Below are 24,499 nucleotides of genomic sequence, written 5' to 3'. Positions count from 1 at the left end.
AGGAATTAAAAAATGATGACTGAAGATGGATGGTTTTCCCCAGAAACACTGACAATTGTGGAGTCCTAATTTAATACCTCTTGTTAAATAACTTCCAACACAACCACACAAATTACACTTTATGGGGAGTTAGGAGAATGACTATGGCAGCCCAATTTGTATTAGGCAATACTGTAGGTTCAATCTTGCAAAAATGGGATGTAAAGCTAAACCAACAGAAACATTTTTGGTTTGCTACAGTTAAGCACATGCACAGACTAAATTAAGTAGGCATTACTTGTGCTGAAAATGACAGCCAATCTCAATTATTTACATGGGAAATGACTATGCACGGGGTTGTCTGGCTGAAAACCAAAAGCATGTAGAGCTCAGAAATAAACAGTCTGAAACTCAGCTTTCCAAATTTTTCTGTGTTTATTTTTCACCATACACGTATGTACTGTCTAACCACAAAAGAATCTGCGTGAGTCATACCCACTCTGATGCCTTGCACAGGGCCTTCTAGCCAATGCACAGAAAATTAAAGGTGATTCCTTGATAGCCTACATCAATAAAAAAAAGAATGGTCCCCACTCGATGAGAGTTTGAAAGGTTCACTCTTACTCTGTGCACCAGAAATACAGAGAAAGGGCAGTGAAGATTTCATGCTGACTTGATAAAGCTGTTGTGATTCTCATCCTGAACATCTTAATGAGGTAAAGCTGCAAGGGACTTCCCCTTTCATGATCTGCCTGAAGAGCTGAGCAAACAAAAATTTCCAAGTCTAAGAACAGATGAAGAAGAAAAGGTGATTGATGCTCAATGGATTTGCTTCAGACTGTACTACTGAGGGAGGTTCTACAGCTACAAACTGGCAAGTTAAAGAGAGTTACTATGCCCTTTGATGCCTTTTTATAATTGGCAAGAAATGTAACATTCAGAAATTATGCCCAGAGAGAAGCAGTGAGCCAGCGGTTCTTGAAGAATGAATATAACAGAGGAGTCTAAAAGTATACAAAATTGAACTTACAGATCTAATCTACCTGTAAATATTTAGATACTGTAGTGATGGATGTTTAAGAAAATCCCCAGGTTTGACAGAATGGCTCTTTCAATAATTGATGAAAGACTTGCTCTACTGAAGTTTTGCACTGGATATTTCTTCCACTGACAAGAATTCTTTATGCTTCACAAGGTCTAAGGGAAGTCAGCAAAACAGCAGGTTTAAATGTACTATTCAGTATTTATTAGCCAGCAAGGGTAAAGCTATTTCAGCACAGGGTTACAGAATCCTGAGTGAACCTTGTACTGCTACATGATGCAGAGCAGTGCAGTAAAGAGGTTAATTAGGTTTCAAAGAACTACCTCAGGAGTAGCTTGGCTTATCAACCTGTCTAAATAATTCAGCCACTACACACTGCTTCTAGAGCAAGATCTGGTGGCATCAGAAAATTCCTGTTACAGGACTACACCTACCTAAATAATGAAGATACACTATAAAAGACTGAATAATCAGCAGATGTGTTACCATGCCGTGGTAAGCAATGGGAAAGAGGAACCTAGGCCATCACCTTTAAGAAGTCACTAACCCTATTATGACACACAGGGGCATGACTGAGACAGTGACCCAAACAAAAAAGTAGGAAGTTTTTCTTTTTTGAAAGTTCTGATTCTACAAGTGAAGGCAAAGGCACAAACCAGACTGTTCCTCTTTATTCATATCACATTAATGCATCAAGGCAAATGTTCACAGCAGGTGGAATCCATCATTCTCCTGCTCTGTTAATACAGTGCAAGCATGCAAAAGGAGAATGGTCCCAAAGCATTGTCATCAATTTCCTTACAATGGGAACTGTCAGAATGGTGGGTCTGGGTTTCCTGGAATCAAGCTAAGAAGCTTTTTAGGTCCTGAGCTATTGTTTGTATTCATGGGAACCACACAGGGATGGTTCTGGAATTTGTAACAGGAATTGAGTTTTTGTCTGGATGAAGCCCTCAGTGATGAATTAGTTTCTAAATGGACCATTCCTTCTGGAATATGGTATAGTTATTTCACAGAGGGCATTTACTTTGGATCCTGAAAAATCCACAGGCTCAAAGCAGAACAGATGCCTAGAAACATTACTTATTCTATGCTGCATGTCACTTGTAATTTAAAATTATTTAAATGTTTCCATATACTACTTTTTCAGCACAAAACTAAAACATATAGCCTAAGACTCCCCTCAAAATCAGAAATGTGATAGCATATTGACAACACTTTTATAAAAAGTTACATTCCTCAACAAATATAACTTCAATCAAAAGAGAACTGGGCATTCAAAATAATATGCCTTCCACAGATGAAAAATCTTTAAGGGACTGAAGCAATTCAGTTAACCTTCTATCAAAGGTCTGCCTCTCTCTCTCTGCCAGTGTATTGTGTCTGGGAACCACTAAGCAGGGGGAAAAAGAAAATTACCACAGCCAAATATTATGCCCCAAGTTTAACAGACAGAAGATGTCAAGAGGCACTAACATTAGGAATAAGAATCTATAAAACCAATGAAATTACGGTATTGTTAGCATTATGATGAAGCACATTTTCAAATATCACTATACTGTGCATGATATGGTAACTAGAAAATTCAGCACACCTTTTCTCCAGGAATTTTTCTAGGACTTGGGAATTTTTATTTTTAACAGCATGAACTAACCAGTGGCCTGTGCTTATTTATTAATCAAAATTCTCTGACAGAGACAACATCAGCCTTAACTGCAAACAGCCCAGCACACAGACAATGACTCCTTCAAGTGTACACAACAAAGTGCTTCCTCCTGAACACAACTGAGTATTTCTTTACATCTGCAAGGCTCTTCTGAAAGACATTTATTTTAAAAAGTGAACTATAAATTGAGCTCCGTGCAGTGGATCACTGGACTAGCATTTATTCTATTAGAAAACAAGCATCTTCTCTAAATGAGCCCATATAAAATGCAACACAGGAAAACGAATCAGTGCACAGCAGCTGATACAGTTCTTAAATCTGTTACTGCAAACACAATGCCTAAGTGATGGAAATGTTCCTATTAAAGAAGCATTGAAATTAAGCAACATTTTAAATTAATCTTCATTGATTTATTTTCTAGAAGTCTTGGGTGATATAATTTGTTTAAAGTATGACTATAAGCACACCTGTAGAATTCGATTATGCTTAAGAGAAAAATAAAAACTCCCAGTCAAATACATGAAGTGTGTGTGTCCCATCACTCACTGCAGGACCCACACTAGGTATAAATAAAACTGTTCATAGTCAGCTGGGATTAGGTATTTCAAAAGAAGTGAATAGATTACTTCAAATATTGTAAGTGAAGAGCATTCTTTAGAAGAAAAAAACATTCTAAAGCAAGATGTTTCATTAAATATAACAACTATTCAAACCAACACACCCAAACAATGAAGTCTAAGACTTGTTTAGCAGTAGGAGCATGCAGAGTAGCACAGGCAAAACAGATGTCACTCTCCTTTAGCTTAACAACAACACATTAATTATTCAAGCTATAAATGCTTGTATCTCTGTGAGAGACATAATCTGAATACCTGTAATAATAATCAATAGAAATAGAAATACTATGAGCATCCTGTGTCAATACTGATAAATGATAGAGTGTACTAATCCTCCAAATGATTATATAAGCTAATCAAGCTTTTCAGTAAGACATGAGTTAGAGCAGACCACTTGCAATTCAAGAGGACTTGGAATTTTAAGGCTTATTTTGAGGATGATTTATTATTTGCATTTCAGTGTCACCCAGATGGCTCCAATAGTGATCCTGGTCCCATTGTCTAGTCTATTTCACAAAATGATGGTAAGAAACAGTTTCTGCCTAAGGCAGCCTAATTATGCAAAACAAGGTTGAGAGAAGCACCAGAAGCAAACAGAAGGGATCTGCCTAGTTCACCCAAAAGGTCAGGCAGATTTGGGAACACAGCCATGCTCCTGGTAGCATCTCCCCTACTGGTCCTTACTGTCTGATGAAAATAGAAAATCTCTTTTGAGCCAAATATCATCAATGTGGAAAATGCCTTAGCTGGACCATGAATAGAAAGAGTCCGATGGAGATTTTAAGACCAGCAAGCAACATTATGGCCTTTGTGAACTGCTCAGTAAGGAATCCCAAGAAATACTAAATTCAGTGTGACTGGGCACAGCAGCAATCAGCAAGCCAGGAAAAACATTATGCCAGAAGTTCTTTCTTGTGTTAAAAGAAACAAAAAAAGTCAAAATACTGTTATGAATAATTTCAAAGATGATATGGACTCCAGTGGATCAGAATGCTTTCTACCTTTGAAAATTTGATGGTAGAAAGGTATTTCGAGAGCATTTACACTTCAAATGGTGTCCATCACCTAGTAATGACAAACACAGACTATGCAACTGAGAAAGGTACAGCTGACATGCACGTCTGAGAGGTCTGAAGTAGCTCTGAGAAACAAAGAACACAGAGGTGCATGTGGACAGTTACCTACTATTTTTCAAGAAAACCATATGTAATATGCTGGGTAATGCTGCACAAGTGGTTCTGCACTAGGCACAAGCAAATTCAAGGTACTGGCAGTGTGCTTCCACAGAAGCAGAACAGAGAATACCCTACCTGAGTGTACTGGGTGTGTGGATACTCTGCAAATAAAAGAAGCACCCAAAACTATCCCACAATTCAGAGCCTCCACTCACAATATAATGGGGACTGCCAAAGTCTAAAAATGCCTGGTTAGATACAAGAACTCCTCTTCCAAGAAATATTGTAATAATGAACATTTACACAGTAAGCTATAAAATAAACTCATACAAGTTTATTTTGGCTCAAGAGCATCATCCTTGTTTGTGTCTCAAACGGTGACAGCTAAACTTTACCCCTGACTCCAGCCAGGAGCTGTTAATGGGAATTTGGTAAGTGGAAATAAAAAAAGATGTGTGGCTCTACTGCTGCATTTTTTCCTATTACTTAAGAAACATGTATTGAGAAAGAGAATTAAAGCCACACCCCTACCACTCTTATTTACTGTTTCAATTAGCTTCAGATGTTCCTGCCAAAACAATGAGCTTTTTATATTTGAAAGGTTCCAGGTTACTCCTCGAATCCATTTATGTGCCCAAACTGTCACTGGTGCAATAATGTATGTAAAATTACAGTTCAAACATAGAATAGATTGTCTCTCATTACCTCAGCCTGCTTCCTGTTTAATGCAAGCCTAACAATCTCATCCAGCAACTTCTATATTAAGCCCCATCTTCCAAGCTATAAAATGACTTACAATTCAAAAAGCATGAATTAAAATTCAGAATATAAAACTTCCACATTCAGAAGTCTCATATTCCTAGCAGTTATTACACACAGCCCTTCTCTTACCTTTCTGCAGAGCCCTGAGGCACGTTCTAGGCACTATTCTACTCAGAAGGGATAATGACAAAGAATTCTGATTAAATGTGTTTACAGTTCACTCATGCCCCCTCAAGAAGAAAAGTATGTTTAAATAGTTAATCTACATGCAATTGAAAAGATGTGATTTAACAGGAATTTATACATTTCACAACTTTACAACTAGTAGATGTCTTTGACAATTCTTGCTGAAAATTCCATCGGCATCTGAATAGAGCCATATGCATTTTTTACATATTTTTTTCACTTTCAACACAGATTTCCCAAATGGGATGAGAGTTCAATTATTCTAAGGATTGTGCAATCACAAATACCTTCTTGTTCAAAACCTTATGATTAAGATAAAATAACATGACTGAGTAAAAGATTTAACTGCAGAGAATTGAGAACAAAAAAAACAGGGTCAAACAGAAACATAAATTAACTGAAGGTGTATTATTAATTCAAAGTTTAAAAAATACAACTAGTTCATAATTATCACAAAGTTAAATATTTTAAACTAACAATTAAATAAGAAAGTTTATATTGAAAATCTAAGAAAGTACTGCCAAATAAACCCAACACACCTAACATTTGCCTAACTTTTAAAATAAGGTTTTTTTAAGCTGGACTAAATTGAAAGCTCCCACTAATGGTTACTTGGTGCTGTCCTTTACAGGCAGGAATAAATTGCATAAGCATGCCAGAATAAATTAATAGAAAAGGAGTATCTGACAAGACAGACCTCGATATACGTATTGCTCCATCCCTTGGGGCTGGAGCAATCTGAACTACACAAAATCCATTCATTAACTGAATAAAAAAAAAAAAGGCAATATCATTTCCAGAGAGACCAAAATGGCTTCATTTCAACGTAGGCTCTCTCACTGACTTTCCTGTGTTCAGAGTCTACAAATTATGATAAGGAAATATAATAAAAGAGTGAACTCAAACCTCAATTCTTTAAACATACTCTACACATGTATTTGTATTTGGAAGTTTAAAAATCCCCCCAAACTGTCTATTTTCCTTTGTGTAAAAGAGGGTTAACAACACAGTAGAAGGAACTTATGTAGATATATACATGTGCCAGGTACTCAGCTAATGAGCTGAGCACACTGAGAAAACAGCAGCAGCACAGAGTTCATTCAGAATGCCATGGAAGGGTTTGGAGAGTGTGCAATTAGGGCAGCAGCCACACTCTCAGTAACACAGTTTTAACACTAAGGAAAAACCAGCTCAAGATTACACAAAGTTCACATCATAGTATCTTACACGATGATGCATTGAATAGTAAGGGTTCAAATAAAATGCTGGTGTTTATCATGTAGATACATATCCCATAATTCATCAGTAAAGTGATAATGTCAAAGTCATGCCCAACACCTGATGCAACTTGGTGCAGAATTCAAAGAGAGGAAGAAACAGGAGCTGAGATAGAAATTATTTCTCATGGTTTCTCTGTCATGCTAACATAGAGATTCTGAAAATAGTATTTATTTAGAAACTGTCTTGATGATGTGAGAGCAACATGCACTCCTCCTGCCATCACTGCACAGAGATAACGTTACTAGTAGCTTAGTAAAAGGGTTATTTTATCACAAAAATATGTGAGCATGGTTTTCATGGAGACAAAAAACCCAACCCTCCCCCGCTGACAGATTCCCCAGGTGGAAAGGTGACTGCTTACACAGTAATTTTCCTACTACCAATGCATTTAACATACTAGCTGTAATTATAATCTCTCTCAGAGGTCAGTTTCAGAATATGTTGCCAGTTGTTCAAATCCCTCTGTCCTGTGACTATCTATAATCATGTGTGAATATTTTCTTATGTTAAATTCATAACATCTGAGAGTGAATGCACACACCAAGGCTTGGGGATAGAAAGGGAGGCCTGAGAGCCACAGGGTTCATGTTTTTGCTTAGTGCAGGAGCACAGGAGCTGCAAACCCTAAAGAAACTGGCAGAGAACAATGGTTAGCTGGAATTGACGTCCTCCTGGCTGACATTCCTCCAGGGCACTGATGTCAGAGATTCAGACAAAAGGCCACTAAAGCCACAAAACCTCACCAGCTGCACTTCAGAGGAGACCGTCCAGAACTGACAAGATTACTGTACACAGTACAGCCAACACTCACTGGTTTGAGGTACCTGATCTGTAACTGGCTGTAACCAAAACCTCTACACTCAAAAGATGCAGCTTATCTATTTTTTTTTTGTGGGCACACACCATGTGTGAAGGGTCTTTTGTTTTCCTTTCTGCATTCTGTGCAGCTGTTTTTCCTTTTGTGGTTCTATGTGAAGGTGTATTTAGTTACAAGAAGATTAAATAAATCAATATAAAGGAGGAGAGCCAAGTCCTTGGTGCCTGCATTTACTAACAGCAGTAAGACACCACTGCTGAGCAAGACATAATGTGCTTTTCCAAGTGGACTGCTTCAAGTACTCTTCCCAACTCCTTTGCTAGCAGTGGCCAGCTTGCAGAGGTTCTCCTTTTCCATTATCATCAAATTTCTGACACAGTTACCACAGTTACTAAAACAGAAACACAGTCAGTGGAGTATTTTACAAATAGGGGGACAACTGAGCTTAGGTTGAAGAATCCACACCATGTGAAAAAGCAGCACATACTGCAGAGAAACACTGGCAAGCAGCTCATAGCTGGTAACTGCAGGGAGTGTCACTGACCTCAAAATCTACAGTTGGTTGTACTCAGAGACTTCACATTTCAGGTGACAAAATAAATCAAGGATCAAACAAACCAACAAAGATTTTTTTCCATCCATTTACAAAATATTGTATTGTTTTCTAACACCCAATAAAGGAAGGCTTGACCAAAACAAACACCACTAACCAAACTCAGAAAAACTCAGACTTTGAAGTTATTTTAAAAATTTAAGGTGAAAAGTTTATACCCACTGACTTTTGCTCTTGAACCTATTTTTAGGTTCTTCAGTGGAGTCTTCTGAGGAGCCTGACAATGCAGGTGTGTTTGTCTTGAACAAGAAGCTCTGATTTACAGTCTTTTAATTTTCCCCCTGAATATCTACTCTCCACATCATAGGAACAAACTACACTGCACTTTCAGCTGATGACACTCCTCACCAGTTTTCCCACTTGATTTACACCTTCACAATCAACTCTTCATTTCTTTAAGCGGCAAGGATGACCAAAAGGAATGATTTTGAGGGTACCATTACTTACTATCAACAGATTCAATTTTGAAAGAATGAAATCTATTTGATTTGTATTTTAAGCATGAAAATTTATGTTGGCTTGGAATATGGAAGGTGCCTGCTAGACCTTAAGAGGTTAACTTTCATGTGCATTAGATTTGCTGATACATTTATTTTCTGTTAGTGGTAAGTTGGGGCTGTTTTGTGGTTTTGGTTTTTTACCCATTCCCCAAATAAGTTTACCAGAGAACTCATGAAAAAGGGCACATAAATACAGGAAAACACATCTATAAAGAAGCAGTTTCATTTATGAAAGACTTACTTGCTATTGAAATAAAGAGCACCCCATCTAAACAAAATATAAATACATTTCTGAACAGCGTATCTACAAAAATAAATAATACAAGGCTTTTTTCCCCATTTCAGAAAGGAATTAATCAAATGTCTTGACCAAAACTTAACCTTTTCTGCTTATTATTCCAGTCTGCCACATCTACAGGAAATAGATCACCAAAACAGATGGAATGAATAGATATTTTTACCTCCCAGTGGCTGAACACCAGCTGTGGACTGGCCAGGCCACTGGTTCTCTTCCTGATTTCATCAGCAAAGCCAAAGCTTTCTGCTACTGGCAGGACTGCCTTAATAATAAACACATCCGTCCCCTCTTTCATCTCCTCCTGCAGCACTCTGCCTTCCCTCTTGGACAGCACAGCATACACACGACCTGCAGAGACACAATTCCCATCAGCTTACCAACAGATTCACATCCTGAATACACCATGAAGAGAAACACATCAATATTTGTTCAGGAAGGCTCAGCTTTAAGTAAAATGCAGAACTGTTTTTAGGCTAAAATTATTTTTTGTAAATACACACTAAATTCAAACAACATATCCTGCAATACAATGTGCAGAGCCATCTGAGTAACATGTAAAACATTACTATTGCTGGATGAATCCATCTATGTTCATTTCATACAATCATATGACTGTTTTAAAAAGGCACTTTGCCAGATTATGTGCCTAACTTGCTTTTTGTCTTATAACCAAATATTTGAGAATCATTACTAAGAAATATTGTGTTTCAGGAATTTTATCTAAGCTACTGGCAGAAATTGGCTTGGATCACCATATCCCTACATGCTACTTGCTCCAGATAGTCCAGAGCTATTCTAATCACAACAAATTAGTTTATCTGAAATACTTCATATTTATTATGTTTAATGAATTCAATTCATTTGTTAATAAATTCAATCTTGAGCTAGTCATGGATAATTTCAATTTTCTTTCCAAGTTAATATTCAATCTATTGAAATACTGTGTATATGTAATGAAAGTAGCTGTGAAAATGCCCATGTTTGACTGAATAGTAGGCATCATATTTTGAAAGTATTTTACAGACAAAAACTATCAAATACCTTTGTGTTGATCAAGATAGTAAGCACAAAAGAAAAACACTTAACACTGTGTCCCCCTGTTCCTCAGTTTGAGTTATTGATTGTCAGAATAGTTTGATGGAAAAAGTTTTATATTCTGAGAACACAAAAGACCTCACTTTTGCAGCAGCTACCATCTCAGAAACAAGCAGGTCAATATGGAGATATATTAAAATTCCCAGGGTATCAATGTATGGAATACCAAAGGAAAGAATAAAGATATAAAATCAATGGTTTGACACATGTCAACTGCCAAGCCTGACTGCACTGAAGGCCTGCTTTTCACTCCTCCTAATGAGGACACAATTTATTAGCTGAAGTTTCCACAATAAAAATGAAACCCATGAATTTGTAATGAACTAAGTGCATGTCCATGGCTATTACAACACAATTCACATTCATTAGACTGTACTAATTCGTTTGCATGTCTGAGTCCTAAATTACACTCATTAAATATATATATATATGCATTAAAAAGCCATGTTTCCATTTGGGTTTATAGCACAATAGATGAGCCAATGCATGTTTATTACTTCAGTGTAAACAATCATGCCTTTTGGGCACTGAGTAGTTTGGAAAACAGCAATTTATACAGTGTTTTTGAGGTTTAAAAATTGGTACCTTGCTTATAGCTTGATATAGAGACTCATAAGCAACGTGCCAAAGTGCTTCTGGAACACCAACATGGAACAATACACAGTCCAGTTTGACAGCTATTAGTAATCTTACACATTAGGAAAGAGTTTGAAATGCCAAAGGTCCCTGCCATAGTAGGGGATGTTTAGGGCAATGTGCCCATAAGCCCATGGCAGCACACCCTTTACCAGGCCTGCTACAGGGCACCCCCAGCAAAGCACAGGATCATGCACCTGCCAAAAAAAGGCATTTCTTTTCATTACAACAACTGCAATTTTTGGTCTTTGGACTGCCATCAGTATGATTGTGTGTACAACAGCAGAGTTTTTTTTACAAGTAACCAAGTATTTCATTCTTGTAGGTGGGATATGCTGTGCCACGATTAGTACAGTCAAAGTAAAACTGCTGATAGCTTAAATGCACTGGACGTTCATTTTAAAGACAATCTCAGTGCTTTGCATCAGATTCAGCACACAAGCAAGTCCCATGGAAAACTCCAAGAACAAATACAGTTAAGTGGTGTCATAAGTAGGTCATAAAAACAAGTTTAAGTAGGTGAAAGTGGTAAGGTAATATAAGTGACACCAGTTGGCATGTGCTGGGTTGAGCACTTGCATCCAGAAGGATACAGATGCTACTTAAAAACACAAAAGTACCAACTGGACTGCAACAATAATTCAATATTTCTTTTCCTGATTTTATTTTTGTATTATTGTATTAGAATATCTTGATATGGCATTTGCTAAGATCTTGCACTCCCTTAATAAACAGGAGAGGTTTCCCTTCTCTTCATGGAATCTATACTTAATTACAAGGCACAGTGTTGATATTCATGGTTACTGAAGCTGGTCTTACAAAAACTTCATAGAAAGGCAACGTTTTGTATTTTGCATTTCACATAGCTGTAGCATTGTTCTTTATGCTTATGGTTCAGATAAGCAAGAAGAACGCTGAATTCTCATTCAGAATAGTGTAAATATAACAGGCATTAGAAAGTCATGGAGAATCTACCAGAAAACTAGAAAAGACTCCTGACAAAACCTTTAAAGAAGTTATACCTTCCGATTCAGTTTAATTTATAAGACCTCACCTTGGAAATCAGAAGGCAAATTCTTGGCAAAGTTTTATTTTCCCAGCCTTACCTAAAACTTCTGCAGTAGCCATGATTTCACAGGTGTACATTGCTGCCATGAGTCTCTGTGGCTTTGCCTGCAAAGCATAACGACAGGCTTCCTTCATGGTGGCAATCAGCTGTCCAGAGAAAGGGCCATAACAATCTGCAAGTAATAACTCTCCTTTGTGCTTACTCATTTTCTCAGGTGACTCTGTGCCACTTTGGTTCCTGTCCTGGTGCTCATTTGCACTGGGGCCTTCATCAGTGCAACTGCTTGCTAGAGTATTATCTTCATTTTGTTGATGTTCTGTGGCATCAAGTTCCCCTGAATCCTGCCTGCTATTTGACAGAGTATCTCCAGCTTTACTTATTTCCCATTTTTCCACTGAAAAACAAACTCCCATGAGAGGCTCTTCACACATGGGACCTGAAAGTGTAGCCAGCTGAAATCCACTCACTATGCTGTTGTCAAAGTCTCTGTATTTACCTACTTCTTTCACAGAATTCCCAAGGCACTGCCACACAGATCTTTTATAGCCCCCAAAATTGTGTAACAAAATATTAGGCCCACACTTCCGTGGTCCAAATGACCAGATCTGATCAACAGCATTTCTCCACTTTCTTCCCTGAAGACTTTTCTCCAACTTTTGTTTGAATTCTTTGATTCTATCAAGAGTCTTCTGATTTATCTCATGTGTTTTTTTATCTTCATTCAGAGATGTGTTGAGTTGTTCCATAGTTCGAATTAAGTCACTGTTCTCTTCAAGAAGTCGAGTTACCTCCTCAGGAAGTGGCATTGCTCTCACACTGAGAGTAGCTTGTTTATTCGGAGTATTAATTGTAACAAGCCCATCTGAATCAACCTGAATTCCTTCAGGAATTTTAGTTTGGTCCTCTTTTGTTTGGTGTATGACAGCAACTTTCTGCTGTTTTCCTATTTCTTCGTTCACCATATCGACTTTGGGAGGTCTCGTTATGGTCTCTCGGAAGGGTATAATAGGAGCAGATACACTGATCTGCACCTTTGCAAACCTGCAAAATAAAGTTTAACAATTAGTTTAAAATGTTGAAAATAGTTTTAAACTTGGGGGTGGGAGGTAGGGCAGTGGCCTTAACACGGAACAGATGTTCATGAAGAAATCTGATTGCAACATAGATTACTAGGTAATGCATTTCAAACTCAAATTTTATGTACTTCAAAAAAGAAGCACTGCCTTTTATGTCTTCAGAAATATTTGGAAAGGAACTCAAGAAAATAAAAGCAAAAGCATTTCTATGCCTCTGCATAAATCACTGGTTCACCCACATCTTGGAAAATATGTGCTGTTCTCTGCCCTCAAACGAAACAGAACTAGAAAAAAACTGAGAATAAAGATGATCAAAGGAACACAAGCACAAGAAGCCTTCAGATGTTCCAAGGGTGCAAGAGAGACCTACAAAACCACATGGGGTATGGGAAAGGCTGACCAGGATTAACTGACAACCAAACCACAAAGGGCCCTGGACTGAAAACGACAGAGGCCTGGGAAAGCATCACAGCTACTCCAATTTTACTGTTCCTACCCCTGCTGCTGGCCACACTGCTCAGACACGGTACAGAGATGGACACTTGGTGTGAGCCAGCACAACTGCTCACACAGGGAGATGCCAGAGAAGATGAAGCACTGGGAAAGCTTAACAGAGCTTTGTCTGATAATCACTATTATAAAATGCTATAAAGTGATGTTTTAAAGTCAGGTGAAACATTTTAGGTCAAATGTTGTGAATGACAGGACCGGAAAAGGAGGAATTATTTATGATCTGACAGACTCAAAGATCAGAACTGTGTATCCTCCTTAACCATCCATGAGTTCTGAGCAGGTTTATTAAACGACAACCAAAATTTCCTATGTTCCAGTAAATTTTGGCAGTGATAAAAAAAGTTGCAGAAGAAAAGCAAATACAATTGTAAGATTTATTTTCAATGGGAGTCAGAATCAGGAGATTTATCCCTTTTGCAGTTCTTTTAAGAATTTACATTATACCAAAAAAACCAAACACAAACTCACCCGTATGTCACCATTACCTTAATTCTCTTTGTTTCTCATTCTGACAAGGGTAATTTAATCCCCTCATGTATTTGCAATGCTCCTGGGAAAGAAATTTCTAAAAATCTCTATTGTACAATGCAGAAAATAAAATGTTGAAAGCTACAGGGTCTAATTTCTTACTCAATTCAAAAAGAACTAATTGGGAACAAAAAATATAAATTTGGTGAAATCAAGCAGAACATCCATATTTAATCATTTAGATGAACACAGATGACTAATCTTTTAGTTGTTTCCATGTCTCTCCACATCTCTGACAATAAGTGTCACTTGAACATAATTTTCTAAATACACAGTGGGAATGCTAAAATTAAATATGCGCCTTTGAAAAAGTCTGAATAAAATCTTGACAATGAAATCTAGTTTGAATTCAGCAGAACCTCCCCAACTGCTGTAACGAGTCCAAAAGCATCAAATCTGCAAAACTCAGTTGAAACAATTTTGGTAGATGCCAGTATCAGGATCCTGTCCCCTTACTTCAAGTGTCACTCAAGCCTTTTAATAACCTTTGCCAATATTTTGGAGAAAAAACTTGCGGGTCACATTTTAAGGTTATTATATGCTGTCTTGATCCCTAGTTCACCATTTGCCTTTCCAAATTATGTTCATTTAGAAGAACATTTATACAGAAACAAAGAGCACATTTCAGAGCACAATTTCTCTTAAACATTTATACAGAAACAAAGAGCACATTTCAGAGCACAACTTCTCTTCACATTTAATAGTGAAGTAGTGCAAGCTTACCACTGTCATAATTAACACAGAATCCATGAGGAATAGAACAAGACAAAAATCCCATTCTCGAGTTTTTCTTCTACAAAATGGGGAGAGAAGGAAGGGACAATTCTTGTCCCACTGACGCTTGAAGTTTTAGCGTTCATCTTTTCCAGATTCTGTGCTACATTAGTATATAATCTGAACTTCATATAAAGTGTTAGCAGTTTAGCAAAACAGTCCTTTTCCAGACTGAGAACCAAGGACACCACTGCAGCTTCAGGCCCAAAAAGTGCAAACAACAGTGAATTGAGGAGAGCAAACTGGGAGGATGGAACTTCACAACCTGAAGCTGTAGTGGGATATGGGGAGAGAAGGAAGGGACAATTCTTGTCCCACTGACGCCTTAAGTTTTAGCTTTCATATTTTCCAGATTCTGTGCTACATTAGTATATAATCTGAACTTCATATAAAGTGTTAGCAGTTAGACAAAACAGTCCTTTTCCAGACTGAGAACCAAGGACACCACTGCAGCTTCAGGCCCAAAAAGTGCAAACAACAGTGAATTGAGGAGAGCAAACTGGGAGGATGGGACTTCACAACCTGAAGCTGCAGTGGGATAATTAACCCCAATATGGAAATTAATCAAAACTTACAAAAGTGTGAAAACTCATGACTCAAAGTCCATCTTGGGTGTAGCCCTGGCCAGGCTCTTGTACTGCCCAAGGTGTATCCTTTGAAGACCTTTTTAATAAACACCTACTTTATTTCTTTACTCTGTCTAGCCTCTGTTCTAGGTAACCTCTTAAGTAATCACCACTAGCTGGTGTGTGAGGGATGGCAACTAAAATATACCAAATCCTGAGAGATTTAAAAGGAGCATGAGCTCTATAGTGAACAGACCTGCTCCCAGCTCCTTCTGGGAGCTGGTACCCAACTGAGAAATCATGAACCACAGTCAGGCAGGACAATGGTGGGAGCCCAGCTCCTCTGTGCCTCCAGGTGTTTCTTGTTTCTGCTCACAATGCCACAGGCACAGGGGTACAAAATGGTCACTTTTGACAGACTGTCCCCGTCTTAACAAAAGACAAATTAGATGACAACTCATAAAAACCTCCAAAATCATGTACATGAAACAGAAGTTTAAGAGATGTAAATGTACATAAATGTATGTAAGTAAGCCCTTCTAGCTGCTCACTATAATCCTTTTACCCTGTCTTGGAGTATTATCTTAACTTTCTTTTTTTCAGATTTGGACCATTGCCAATAACACAATCCTGCTATGCAAACTGCAGCTAAAGACAGGCACAACCAGTTTTGCGTAAACACATTACATTTGAGCAAAATGTATCAATAAATAATACCACATTTTTAGAAGCAGTAAAAATACATTGCACTAAATTGTAATAAGAATAACCATTAAAATATACATCCAGTTTTACAAGTGATCCAGTCTAATTTTCATAAGCAACTACAGTTCTCTGATATTAACTAAAATGAGTATGGTTACAGTAAGACAAACATTCAACCACTCATCAAGTTTGCTCTTTGGTTTAGGAAGAAAATGCCAGTAAATGTATGTGGCAGAAGTATCAGAAATGTTTTAGTAAATGAAGTTACAGGAAGGGATTGTTTCAGACATCTGTTCTTCTGCCATTTGAAGAAACATTAGAGGATACTAAATATATTCATGTGTGCTTGCAAAAAATACTACTCATGAATGAGAACAGATTAACCTTTGAAAAAAAAATCAGTGAGAAAAGGCACAGGATAGAGTGTGCACATACAATTTTGGTCTTGGTGCTTTATGATTTTTAGAGTTCATTTATCAAACATGAGTCCTCTCAGTTTTTATTTTGTACAAATGCCACATTACATTCTTAATTAGACCCTTGAAAGTACTGCAATTTGGAATTTGTAGAAAGTGCCCCAAGTCTGTGTTAGATGTATAGAAGTAATGAACTAGTGGCTTCTGCCAAACTACAGATAATTTTATAGCCACAAAAAGGTACATTTATGACTCAATCGTAAAAACTGTTTGTGGATAAAGCTCTATTTTACCAGAATATAAATCAAAGATATCCATCTGACAGAGAAATACAACAGACACCTACTGAACTAAAAATATTTCTTCCTCCTTGCCCCTCTAACCTTTCTTTCAGGTCATCCAAGCAGCGCTGAAGATGAACTTCTCCTGCTGTCACCAGCACATGTTCTCCTGTCTCCTGGATTAAAACCTGCACACATGGATCAGCTTGGTTTAAAAGTTTCATTCCTCTGACCAGCTGAGGCATATCACCTGGCAAAACAGGGTACTATTAACAAAGGAATACTGGGAAAGAAATACTCAAAAACAGGATAGACTTAAACTGAGAAACAGTAGCATTCATTTTTATGGAAGCCTGAACACAAATAGGTATTTTAGGACTACACAAAAACTTTCAGTGGGCAATTTTCCGCTTATGAGTCACACAGAGCAGCAAGGTTTAAGAGCAGCAACTGAAAACATAAGCTGCACACAGAATTTGTCACCAACAATTTATGTATTGATGACAAAATTCACATCATACAAATATAACCATATAACACCACACTTCAGTGGATTGCACATTTTTTGTTTACACAGCTTTACAGCAGGTTCAGCAGAACAGGTCACCTATTGACTATGCCTGTGCTATGTTGCTTCCTATACACAATTAACTTCAGATACAGCTCATGAACGACTCACACCCAATAAAACCCCTGAATTTTATCAAAATTAAGTGATTAAAAAAAATCAGGACTTCACTCCTCATTTTCACAAATTATCAAATTATAACCTTTCTTATCTATGACAACTTTTTAAAGTCATCTTTCAGTAAATAATTTCATTTCATTGCAATCTTTTATAAGTAAGTGTAGCAACTTCTAAATTCCTAATGCCTAAAGTGCTCCAAATAAATAAATAATAATATTAACTTTACTAAAATAAAAGTATAAGTATCAGTATGGATTACTTAGAAGACATAACTTCACATAAAGCACAGGAAGGATTTTAAAGTAGCTGTAAGCCACTAGAAAGCTTTAAGTAATTAAAATCTGAAAAGAGGAAAAATCAGGAATGTGAGAGCTTTTCAGTGAAACAAATCACAGCTGTCCCTAAAATGAAGGTGTTTAAAATGAGCTGTCTTAAAGTTAATGGAGAATGAACAAGCACAGCTGAGTCAAATTTGGCTAGATTACATCAAAGCTATGCATAAACACCCCATGTCAGCAGCCTTTCATAATGAACACAATTTAAAGAAATTAATTATGAATTCTTTTTTATTTTACACAGGCAGTAGAGAATACCCCAGGGGTTTCCAGGAATGTATATTCATATTCAGAAGAAAGACTGACACTAAAGTTGTCATTCACTTGGAGACTATTAAAAGAAATATGATATTGTTTATTTACTGCTGAGCTTGTAAGGGTGTAATAGAAAAATATCCTTGAAAAACAAACAAAAAAATAAATGAAAAGTGGAAAAACTGAAGTGTTCTTTCACACGGCCAACAGAGTTGAACACAGACTTTCAATTCTGTCTCTGTATTTAAGCTCACAGAATGATGAGTACTTTTTTTCTTTCTTTTGGAGCTTATGGCAATCATACAGGAAGATCTTGACATGAGTGTGAAGACATGCAGTAATTTTGTAAAATGTACATTGAGAAATAGTGTATATGAGTCATTTTTTCAACATAAGCAGATGTAGTTTTGAAGCAGGTCTGATGTGGCAGTGCAATACACACATGTGACAATGTGTGAGGGCCACCTCAAGACTACACACAGCTCTCTGGGCAACTGCTATGGCCACATTTTGTTTGCCTTCCTGTTATTGCAAGCAATAGTGAATTTTCAGGAGACTTCAGCACATATAACCACCTTTCAGGCTTTTGTCCCCCTAAAAAATTTAGTTCAGATCATAAACTCAGAAGCTACTGAGGAGGAGAAACTAAGTAATGGTGCAAGAATAATCCAGCTTCATTTCTTAAGAAACAAAAATTACCCCCAAGCTGGTCAGCCGTTCTAGAATTACATTCCTTTAATATTTTGAACTTAATACTACAATCTGCAGAACCAGTAATTTCCAATACTTTCAAAACTGCTTTAACAAATGGAGGATGTACAATATATGATTATCTGTTACTCAAACACATGAAACAAAGAGCTGCCAAGCTGTCCAACAGCTCTCTAAAAAAACATGTAATCTCAGCCTTAGAGTATTTTGCAATTGAACATAAAGCCAGTTATTTTGGATCTACCAATGCTACAACAACAAATGGAAATTGGGCTGAAATTCAAATAAAGGCAGAGATATCCCACTCTGTTTTGCAGGAAATGGGGTGGGGGCATCAAGGAGAAGCAGTACTACAAATCTGCAGCAGCACAAGCTTACTGACAGCCATAAAGGAAGGGCAGCAGACAGAACCCACAGATTGCTCACCTTCGCTGAACTGTTTGCCCATGCAGTGTCTGACTTGTGAACAGCTGTCACAAAAGGGCACAACAACTTCTGTGACTCCTCACCTACCAAGGCAGCTGCAACAACTCCCACTGCCCTCTGCCAACCTGCAGGTTTATTTTATATTGGGCAAGTGTCTGATTCAGGGGCTAGCTCACAAACCAGCCAAATCACCGAGGGCTGGAAGCTGCACTGCAGCCACACTGAGCTGGTGTTACCATCCCATTCCTCCTGAGGCTTACTTGGATGTTTGGGTTCAACCGCTACTCGCACGATCGGGGTAGCTTCGAAGTTGAGAGGGGTAAATGGTGGACAAGCAGGTGATGTTGACAGTGTTGCAGACTTCAGCACAAAATCTTGCAGGCCTCCTATTCCTAATAGAAATTGGGGGGGAAAAAAGGCAAAACAACAAAAAAAGATCACCAACTGTCATATTAAATGAGACTAAAAACATGATCATCAAGTTAAAAAAAGGTGAAATCATTCTAATCACAAAAGGAGGATTCAAGAATTCCTCCCTGTCCATATGAAGTATCTGTTAAGATACTTGTCCATAAACTGGGTTCTTAAGTCTTTGGTGTGACATTTGATATTTAGTCTCACAGTTCCCACTGCATTCCCTCAGTATTTTAAAAGGCATGTTTATAGCTCTGAAGAACAGAAAGGACATGAGGAATTTTTTCCCTTCTAAGATGTCCAAGCCTTTGTACAGCTCAGATTTAATTCTGGTGGTTTAAATTTAGAAAAATTTAAATTGCACGAGGCCTGCAATGGTCATCCAGTCCAACATCCAGGCCAAAGCCAGGGGAACATCACAATTAGATCAAGTTGCTCAGGACCTTCTTCTCAAGATTTAAACACTCTTCACAGTAGAGACTGCACAGCCTCTGCTGGCAACCTCCTCCAGTGCTTCATCATTATTATTATTATTATTGTGAAGAATGCTTTTTTTTTTCTTTCCACCCCCTCATGCCCATTTGGGATTCACTTTTTGTCCAACTTGATTCTTGTAAAAATGAATTCATCCCATTGTAAGCTATTAATTCTCATTCTATTATACATTATAATGCTGACAAGTTGAAGAAAAGTGAGATTAAATTGTAGTGATAAGAGAAAATATAGAAAAAATATTAGCTATAAATCTGCAAAATAGCTGCTGTAAATGCACACTGAGTTTTGGCTGGCTGGCACATTTAAGAGAATGTGAAATTATTGCCCTCAAATTCCTAACCAACTGCACATCATTCATAATTTAGTCAAAGCCATTAAAACACAACTAGAAGTATGTGAATAATAAAGACAACAAATAAAGCTGATATCCATTTATACAATCACTTTTCCTGATGCTCCTTCAATCATAAGCAATGAGCTTTGCAGTTCTAATGGAGTATAAATTAAATGAGCAAATAACTTGTAATGCTATGACAAAAGTGAAACCTTCAGCTCATAATCTGTATCCCCCCAAAAATTAAATTCACATTATAGACTGCAGTATATTTGTGCTCCTTCCTCCTTATTGTCTCCTACATGCATGCCCAAGGAGTTCTTCACCCCAGCTCCCCATTATCACCCTAATACTTTTTTTTTTTTTGGCTTAGCTTTCTTCATTTGAGGCCAGAAACAAAGAGGGTCAGCTTCCACCCTATGAGATCATGCAAGAGTTTGAGTTCTGCTGCAGATTCAGCTGCAGAATCAGCCTGTTCCTCCAGCTCTGCAGGCTGGATGCCTGGCCAGCAGGGTAATCCAAAACCCAAAATGTCATTATATAAGAAAACCTGCCTCAAAATAACTGGAAGCAGAACAACATTCAATGGCTTTAAATGCAGGATTGCAGATGCTACAAAGAAAATAAATCTGTATAAACTCTGTGTTGCACCTGACCTATGACCAGCATGTCTTTCCTCTTTTTCACTTATTCAACATGTGGTTTGAATGAAAAACAAATGCTGGATCATCATCACCACCAGGGACTGAGAAAAGGGATGGGTCCATTTTATTCTGATCTTCTCCAGCTGGTAAAATGAAAATGATTTAGAATGGGCGGCGAACAACTTCTTTGCGCAGTGTAATGTGAACCAGAGAAATAAAGTTACCAAATCTTACTTCAGATAGACTCACTCTTTTCTTAACACATTCCTTGTACTTTTACTGTCATGAAGAAAAGCTGAAGCTTTTTGCTCTTCTGTTTCACATTTGAAGGAAAAAATACATGAAATATAAGTGTCTGGCACCAGTAATACACTAAAAAGAAAAAACTGTCAGTTTTCATGAAAATCTGTTAGGCTTACAACCTGAGTGTTTTAATTGCTAAGTGTGTGAGCCAGCAGAGAGTTGTGTCCAGCCATGTTGAATCTATTTAATTTAAAAATTCGTATTAACAAATGTTGGAAAAAAATCTATAAAGATTCTTGGATACTCTTTTTGCATAATGTGATTATTAAGTAACTGCTAATGTGTTTTCTGAATAATTGCAGAGGAAGAGGTAACATAACTAATTCCAAAGCACCACATGTCATCAGTGGAAGAATTCCACTAATTATGATGATACATAAATCTTAAAAGTTAGTTATTGTCCAGACCACTGAAATTTGCACATACTTACGTGAGATCACAGATCTCAGATGTGTATCGATACAGTACTTGAAAGGTCTTAGAAAAATCACTCAAAAACTAAGCCTTAAAAAAAGCCTGTGAGATAATGGTTAAGTAAGACTTTCAGGGTTGGTGGTTTGTTCTTTTAAAAGCAGACCAAATGATGGTTAAGGGAGAATTATTACAGAGGTGATGAAATATGAGATTTACAAAGGTTCTTCTTTTATTTAGTCCCTTCTCTGACTTGCCCTAGAAGATAAGAATAATAAATCAAGTATATACCTACCTGTATCACCAGATATTAGCATATGATAGAAGCTAAATGATAAAAAGAGATAACATCATGACTGAAATTTTCAAAAGGAGTAGGAGTTTTAAGACAAGTCTCAATTTACTTTTCACTTCTACGTCTTGCTGGTAACCACTACACCTTACACAATAATTTTGCTGCCTTTAAAGTGTGCTTTTCCAGCTCAATTCAGCTATAAAGATCTGAACACATAAAAGATCAACTTCAAGGTATCTGTAATTAGTTTCTCTTGATGTAGAAAGATTTAGGCATTTAACGTTCTTTCAAGTTGAAAAAAAAATGAAGCAGACACCACCAACATGCTAAAGTCTTTCAATCAGATAAGGGAATAATGTAGTTTGCAGTGTGAAAAATCAAACAAAGAAGAATGAAAGCTGTTTAAATTTTAACTTCTGCCACATTGTTACTAGCCTCAGCACATTAGTTCAGTCGATCTTTATCTTCTCTCACTGATGATATCACCACTTAAGTATCCCGGGCTGCTTTGGAATGGAGACTTGTCAGGCTTTGGACTAAACACCGTAAGGAACTAAGTAAAGCAGAGAGCTGATGTTAATCTTCCCAGTAAAGCTCTGTCTCCACTGAAATCTATCATTTCTTATCAATGATACCTCCTTAGAAAGATTAGGACCTTACAATATGTAAAGCCTCCCGGTTTAAATGCTCCATGCACTTCTCTATGGATCAGTGAAGACCATGCAGGCTCCCCCATAATTCATGTGAATTATGTAGGTGTGAGGCAAACTTCTGTAAATCTACACAATCTGAAATCTCAAAGTGAGCATGTGCCTGTTGTTCCAACGGGATTGTACAAACACAATGACACCTCTATAATTATCTTTGAGCAGTAATACAAATACATTTATTATGCCCTGTGAGAGACATTTTAAAAGAAACATCTTTAAAATGTGATTTAAAAAATAAGTATGAGAAAACAAATTCACAAATCCACCGTAAGAGTATGATTGGATCTAGATGTTTCCAGTTCATTCTTGAAGTAAACAGGCTAAAGGCCGACCAAAACAAACAGAAGAACAAATTATATTTGCCAAATAATATCAAAATAATAAAAAAATCAAGGAAAATCCTTCCATATCAATAACCATTCTTTCTCAAATCTATGCAAATAATTCTCCTTTTCCCAGTATGTAGCTTAAGACTACAAAACATTATACAATTAGCACACTGTTACCTATTGGGTGACTAACACTGGTTCACTGTAACCAGATAAACTTTAAGCATCAGCCTCCAGCCCTTCACTCTCTAAAACAAAAAAAAAGGAGGGATTTTGTAAAGAAAAAGTGGCTTTTGGTAGGATTAAACTCAGTTACAATAATATGCCTTTTATATTTGAGGAATCTTAAAAGGTTTCACTAATCACTGAGATTATACGACTGTAACTGCAGGGACAAGTAGCTAGTAGGGCTTAAGAATAACTCATATTATATGTTTATCACCTCAGATTTTAAGCATGTTTCTCCTTCGTCTCACGGGCACTGCAGAGAGAGATCTGAGGGCAGAATTTGACCTTTCTATATTAGAAACTATTTCTAGAAGAGAAGGGAATGTAAGTCAAGACACAGACCACATTCTAGTTGAGATTTCATCAACTTTTCCTATAATGCACACCACATGTTAGCACAGATTGCTGGTGAGCCTCCTCTTCTCATCTCTAATTGTGCACTTCCCCCTCAATTCTTACTTGTTTCTAGGCAAATGAAATTGTTTGCATGGAAAAAAGAATATTGTAAGGTATGTGCATGGTCTCAGCTACTCTCAGTTCCAATCACTTCACAGGAAAGTTAATTAAACATTTTCTTTTTCCTCCCATTCTTTTTTCTTGAGCTGAATCTAAAAATCACCAGAACCCAACAGACTGTGGAACCATTTATCCCACCTTCTTCCTCAGTTTCAAAACCACAAGTTCTACCTGAGTGTACACTAGAGATTAACATGAATGCAGTTTCTCAACACCAAGGTATTAACATGTAATTTTATTATAAAATTTTACTTCTCGGTTCACAGCAGTTGAGGGGAAATTGAGCCTAACTGATCAGATGGGAGTAAACTCAGCCATATTACAAATAATGCTACAAGAAAACTCCCTCTCCCCAAGGGGCACAATTGTGGTAAGACACTGAATGCAATAAGCAGCTTTTGACACAAGAAACAACTCAGTCCTTCACTACTGAATCCTCAGGAAGTGAAAGATGAAACAGAGCTGGAGCACCCCACTGAGTTCTTTCAGGAAAAAAACAGCAGTTCAAAGAACAAAGCTGTCTGCTTTCTTTCTCCTTGCAAGGAGAGCAAGGATACAGTCTAAGAGTAGTTCCACTAAAATGTCCCATTACTAGATGATAGTTTCTAGAGGACTGCAAACACACATCAAGAGTAAACCAGCCTCATTTATCTTCTGCTGAATGTCTTTGGGATAAAACATCACATATTACATTAGGCCCTTAGACTGGATGCTAACACACATTTCCCTAAGTGCTGATTGAGCTGACAATTCTAATTATGAACATTCCTATACTTCTTCAGATGAGACTACAAACAATTTCAAGGAAAC

The 24,499-nt window shown here is 37.3% G+C and overlaps 1 protein-coding gene across 1 annotated transcript in view; it reads right to left on the bottom strand.

Moving 5' to 3' along the window:
- Positions 1 to 24,499, bottom strand: part of EFL1 (elongation factor like GTPase 1) — a 63,059-nt gene that overhangs the window by 1,613 nt on the left and 36,947 nt on the right. The window contains exons 15-18 of the mRNA XM_039723458.1: positions 19,271 to 19,402; positions 16,698 to 16,845; positions 11,774 to 12,777; positions 9,100 to 9,284 (exon numbers count right to left, since the gene is read on the bottom strand). Coding sequence (XP_039579392.1) covers positions 9,100 to 9,284; positions 11,774 to 12,777; positions 16,698 to 16,845; positions 19,271 to 19,402 — 1,469 coding nt within the window. The remainder of the gene's footprint in view (positions 1 to 9,099; positions 9,285 to 11,773; positions 12,778 to 16,697; positions 16,846 to 19,270; positions 19,403 to 24,499) is intronic.

Source organism: Passer montanus, unplaced genomic scaffold, assembly GCF_014805655.1.
Source record: "Passer montanus isolate IOZ18808 unplaced genomic scaffold, ASM1480565v1 scaffold5, whole genome shotgun sequence".
Taxonomy (NCBI): domain Eukaryota; kingdom Metazoa; phylum Chordata; class Aves; order Passeriformes; family Passeridae; genus Passer; species Passer montanus.
Note: the sequence above shows the minus strand (reverse complement) of the source record. Positions and strands in the feature narration are given on the sequence as shown.